This window comes from Caenorhabditis remanei, chromosome IV, assembly GCF_010183535.1.
Source record: "Caenorhabditis remanei strain PX506 chromosome IV, whole genome shotgun sequence".
Taxonomy (NCBI): Eukaryota; Metazoa; Nematoda; class Chromadorea; order Rhabditida; family Rhabditidae; genus Caenorhabditis; species Caenorhabditis remanei.
In genome coordinates this window covers 3,609,214-3,610,888 of record NC_071331.1, presented here as the reverse complement: position 1 = coordinate 3,610,888, position 1,675 = coordinate 3,609,214, and the positions used below count along the sequence as shown (strand labels likewise).

At 38.7% G+C, this 1,675-nt stretch overlaps 1 protein-coding gene across 1 annotated transcript; it reads left to right on the top strand.

Moving 5' to 3' along the window:
- Positions 1–1,316, top strand: GCK72_012358 (uncharacterized protein; the record flags this gene model as incomplete). Its single annotated transcript, XM_053729046.1, has 9 exons — positions 1–261; positions 311–382; positions 428–556; positions 600–650; positions 696–774; positions 822–919; positions 963–1,059; positions 1,104–1,200; positions 1,250–1,316. The coding sequence occupies 9 exons, from the start codon at positions 1–3 to the stop codon at positions 1,314–1,316; spliced, it is 951 nt and encodes a 316-aa protein (XP_053583818.1).
- Positions 1,317–1,675: the final 359 nt, after the last annotated feature.

Sequence of the window (1,675 nt, the reverse complement as noted above, 5' to 3'; positions counted from 1 at the left end):
ATGAGTGAGCACTCGAAGAGAAAAGAAGCTAATTGTCATACTCCTACTGCTCGGATTCAGCAGAAGAACCCACCGCCGAAGACTGTATCGTTTAGAACCGTTCCATACGAAAAAGTGTTTACCGAAGATGGAGAAACTTTAGAGAAAGCCCCCGCAAACGATTTTCTCCACTTGAATAATAACGGATTTGACGGTGAAGATGTTGGATTGTTGACTCAACCCGTACAAAATCAGAAAAACATCTCGAAATCTGGAAATTCGGTTTGTAACAAAATAAATACATCCTTAATAATCCATTATAATGTTGCAGAGTGGTATCTGTCCGTTCGAAGTGGGAGAGAAGCTATCGGAACTGCCGAAAGAACAATTGAATACTTACCATGTATGGTGAATTTTGAAATTGAATTCTTCAAATTTGTGCTTCCAGCGACAACTCTACGACTCCATGTTCCCTCGTCTTTCATTCAACTACGCGACTGTCGATTATATAATCTCAAACGGAAGTGACCCTGATTCAAAAGCATTAGCGTATGGAATCAAAGGGATCATGGAGCTGGTAGACATAAAACAAACGAAAAAAAACAAGTTTTCCTTTTCAGATGGAGTTGCAAAATCAGAAGTTTACTCAACAGAAACCATCTGACTCCATTGTAAGGTCACTAAGATCACTTTTAAATTACATTTATACATTTCAGGGTGACACTCTTGCTACTTTAGATCCATCGTCGTTTCTGAATCAAGAAGAAGTTGAAGTATCATCCATGTACGGCACAGGTGGGAGCTTCCTGCGTTATTCGTAATACTGAAGTGTACAATTTCAGAGCTGATTTCGATTAACCGTGTATTCGCTTCAGTGCCAGCCCAATCTGGTTCACTTCGTTCCATCCTCCAGTCTCTTGCTAATATCTGGATCTCGCAGGTATAATAAAACTCATTTCTCACACGGCATCCACATTTTCCAGATCATGTCACATGAGGATCGAGTCATGTTTTCAACGAGTGAGAAACCAAAAACACCACAAGTTTCTCTTCCTACCCGCTTTTTAAACTTGCCGATCCGTAAGATTTCCACTTCTTCACAGTTACACATGTCCAATTTCCAGCACTCATTTACACCTGTGTCAACATGAAATGCACGAAGGACGAATCCGTTAAACTGAACATCGCACTCTTCTTCAAAATGCATGTCACAAACCTATTGTAAGTCGCTATTACCTATCCTCTTTCATACGAAAAATCACGTTTTCAGTAACCAGGCCCGAAACGATGCGAAAACTGCACGAAAACGCAAGCACGTCTCGTCTCCAGCAACCTAAGAGTGATTCGCTGACTATTAATTGTTCTCCGTTTTTGTTTTAATTGTTGTTTTTTCCTCTTTTTTTACCGGTATTTTTCATAATAAATGTTTCTTTATTGATTTTTCCAACCGATTTTTCAAATATTATTACTAATTCCACAAGATTTCACATCAATCTAATGAGACGCGCATTAATCTTACAAGATTGCTCATCAATCTAATTAGACGCGGCATTAATCTCATCATGCCAACATTCAAGCTAATCTAACTGATGCCGCGTCTAATTAGATTGATATTCAGTTGCCTGAGTAGTTTTATATGAACTTTTTGGGCAGAACACGAAAAAACTTCCGAAAATACTGACATTTCTTCATTTTC